The following is a 2,896-nucleotide window of genomic DNA, read 5'->3' as shown; positions in this document are numbered from 1 at the left end:
TCACCACGACTTGACCCACTTGCTCGAGATATCAAACACGTCACAAACTGGGGGATACTTACTGGGGTATTGATATGGCAGTTTACAGCGTGCAGCGTGCAACGCGGCCATTACGAGAACGTGTCAGGAAAGGATGAACGGTTAACAACGATGAGAGTAGTGGGTGAAGGTGTGACCACGTGATGATCACTACCTCTTATACCACTACTCCACTACTTAATCTTCTCCACTTCCTACGAAATCAGGGTTGCACTCAAATGACTTGTATAAATAGGTTTTCAACCTATTTCGACAATAACAAGACAAGTGGTATCAACACAAGTATCCAGGAAACACCAAGAACTGATAGCTTACATCCAGTTCCATATTCTGATACAAGTCATAAACAGCCACACCTTCATAATTCAACATTCTGATCTCAAACAGCTTCTTCGCTTCCCTCTCTAAGATCACCCCCTTCTCCTTCATTTTGTGACCGAATTGAATCTGGAACGGCCATTTCTTGGTTTAGGCCAGAGTCTTACAGATTGATCTCTCGAATCTAAAAGTACTCCCATGCAGTGCATTGTTTAGGGTTTGAATTCGTTTCTCATCAACACACTCAAATTTACCAAAAACAGCAGAACCAGTTTTTACCCTCAAATAAGTGGTAGATATAATCTTAAAGGCACAATACCAAGTGACAAGCTCAACATCATTCATTACCTACATGCTCAAATAAGTATAGCTTTTTGTTGCTTCATAACTAGCCTTGTGAGTAGTTCAAATATTTCTGAGTTCGTATCTGATTGCATTTTAAGCTATACTGTTGCACATACTTATTTCGTAGTCGATATTGCAATATTTCGCAACGACTACATGTTCGTATATGTGCAATCAGCTACGAACTCAGAAACCTCTTCTTCCTGGCTTTCCTGCTCTTCATGTTCTTCTTCGTTTTCTTGTACCTCCTGAGATAAGAAACTGAAACAAATCAACATCCAATTCCCATAATGGAAGATAAGAATAAGAAAAGTGAGCATTTTACATAGAGTACAAGGATACCTTGTGACCCAAATCACCCAAGTCACGCTTGTCCACATATATTTCAAAATTATACCATATTCACTTACTGTATTATGAACAAAAATGACAACAAAGTACTATAAATAGTAACATTAACAGGGAATAGTGGAAGACACAGATTATATATACTGAAAAATTTAACCAAAGGGATACGTCGAACAAGGTAGGGTACTCCTCAGGGTCAGCTAAAGATTACACAACTTTCTTGTTAACCCATAAAAAATCCATGGCGTGTAAAGAGGAAAGTCAATCTAAATAGTATAGCAGATAACAAAGGCAAGGTTTTTTAGTTCATGAATTTTATAAAATGGTAAAGGCTCAACTTAAGAATTTGTGTACCTATAATTTATGGATGCACAAGAGGAACAAGAAGTACGGGTTGATCAGTTCATGAAGTAGATTGCATTTTAGATGCAATGCTTACCTGGAGAATTTGGCTTGAACTATAAAGAACGATACCAGCAGCAACGACGTAGAGATCTGGCTTCCCTATTGAAATTCCAATGCCCTGAACTCCAAGGTCTCCAAGACCTAATATTCTGATTCCATCTGTCACCATAATCGTATCAACCTACGAATATATTAAATTTGTCACTATCTTAGAAAACAAAACATTACAGAAACTGAGAAAAGAGTTAATAACACAAAACGCAAGAAACTTCCAGCAAACAAGAACTATTTACTTGAAAAACCAATAATAAACAATGGAATAACACTGCTTCTATATCCTGACTTGAGAGAGCTAGGCAAACTGCTTCTTCAAGGTTGACATCTGAGATATCATTGGTCATGAGAAGACCATTGTTTGGTTGCCACTGTTGTGGAACATTACTGGTGGTTTCCTACAAGCATCAGTCGATTCAGAAACCTCAATTCTTCTAAATATTTGAAAGTACAAACTGGAAAGAAATGTAGAATATTATGCAGAGAATTACCTAGCCACTTGGATTTCTATTTACTTTTGCCTATCTTTCTATTTATGACATGCACAACATAATAAGATTTCTTTGTAAATTATACGTTTTAATTTATGGAGACCCGTAAATGTTGATTTTTTTTGATCTTCTTCTTCTACAGTGACGGCCTTCAAGACCTTTGTCGTACCTGCAAAACATCAAGAACCTAGCAAAGATTAAGGTGTATATATAAATAAGACAATATAATAATGATGCTTTGATTTATAGGGAGCACAGAGCCAAAATAAAAAAAATTGGCCATCATATAATAAATAAATGACAATAGACTGATAATGCTTCAGAAAAACTATCATACACCAGAAACATACAAGGCAACACTTGCACATCCGTGAGTGTATCCCTTTCCTGGGGCCACCAGAAAGATGAGTACACTTAGTTTTCAATGCAATGGTATTCACTATTCATAAAGGCGTCCAGACAATATGACTTCGCTTTTCATTGTCAGTCTAGTGACTGTGTTTTGATTTTCAACCAAGTATTTAAGAAATAAAGGCATCTTGAACTACTTTTTCTTTGTAATGGTGAGTATTTAAAATTCACCTTAGAGCCTGAGTTTTCTTCTGCTTTGTTTCCACGCCTTTGAATTGATCTACTGCAACTTTCTGACCCCCCTACAAAATGAGATGCATTATCAGTGTCACCTAAATATAAATAAACTATTTACCCATTTCAAACTCTTTCATATGATTGTTATGATATTCGTATCCGTTTCTTGTACAATAAAAAACTCCATTTTTAACTTTAAAGATAAAACATAATTCCGTGAAAAAAAGACCCTATTGATAAACTTACATGAAGTGAATCAAATTTGAGATCAGGACACGAAATACCATATCTTTAACGTCAGGTTTGAC

At 36.1% G+C, this 2,896-nt stretch overlaps 1 protein-coding gene across 3 annotated transcripts; it reads right to left on the bottom strand.

The window, feature by feature from the left end:
- Window positions 1-641: 641 nt before the first annotated feature.
- LOC113302840 (NAD-dependent malic enzyme 2, mitochondrial-like) lies at window positions 642-2,193 on the bottom strand. Of its 3 annotated transcripts, none has more exons than XM_026551794.1 (4): window positions 2,001-2,193; window positions 1,749-1,907; window positions 1,490-1,636; window positions 642-950 (listed from the first exon to the last, which is right to left on the bottom strand). In XM_026551794.1, the coding sequence occupies exons 2-4, from the start codon at window positions 1,854-1,856 to the stop codon at window positions 855-857; spliced, it is 351 nt and encodes a 116-aa protein (XP_026407579.1). In that variant the 5' UTR covers window positions 1,857-1,907; window positions 2,001-2,193; the 3' UTR covers window positions 642-854. The 3 variants fall into 3 exon arrangements, with proteins under 3 accessions (XP_026407579.1, XP_026407580.1, XP_026407581.1); XM_026551795.1 differs by having other exon boundaries at window positions 1,749-1,896; XM_026551796.1 differs by having other exon boundaries at window positions 2,086-2,119.
- Between the last annotated feature and the right edge of the window lie 703 nt (window positions 2,194-2,896).

The sequence above is a fragment of the Papaver somniferum genome, chromosome 8, assembly GCF_003573695.1.
Source record: "Papaver somniferum cultivar HN1 chromosome 8, ASM357369v1, whole genome shotgun sequence".
NCBI lineage: Eukaryota > Viridiplantae > Streptophyta > Magnoliopsida > Ranunculales > Papaveraceae > Papaver > Papaver somniferum.
The sequence above is the reverse complement of the archived record's forward strand: the minus strand, read 5'-3'. Positions and strand labels throughout refer to the sequence as shown.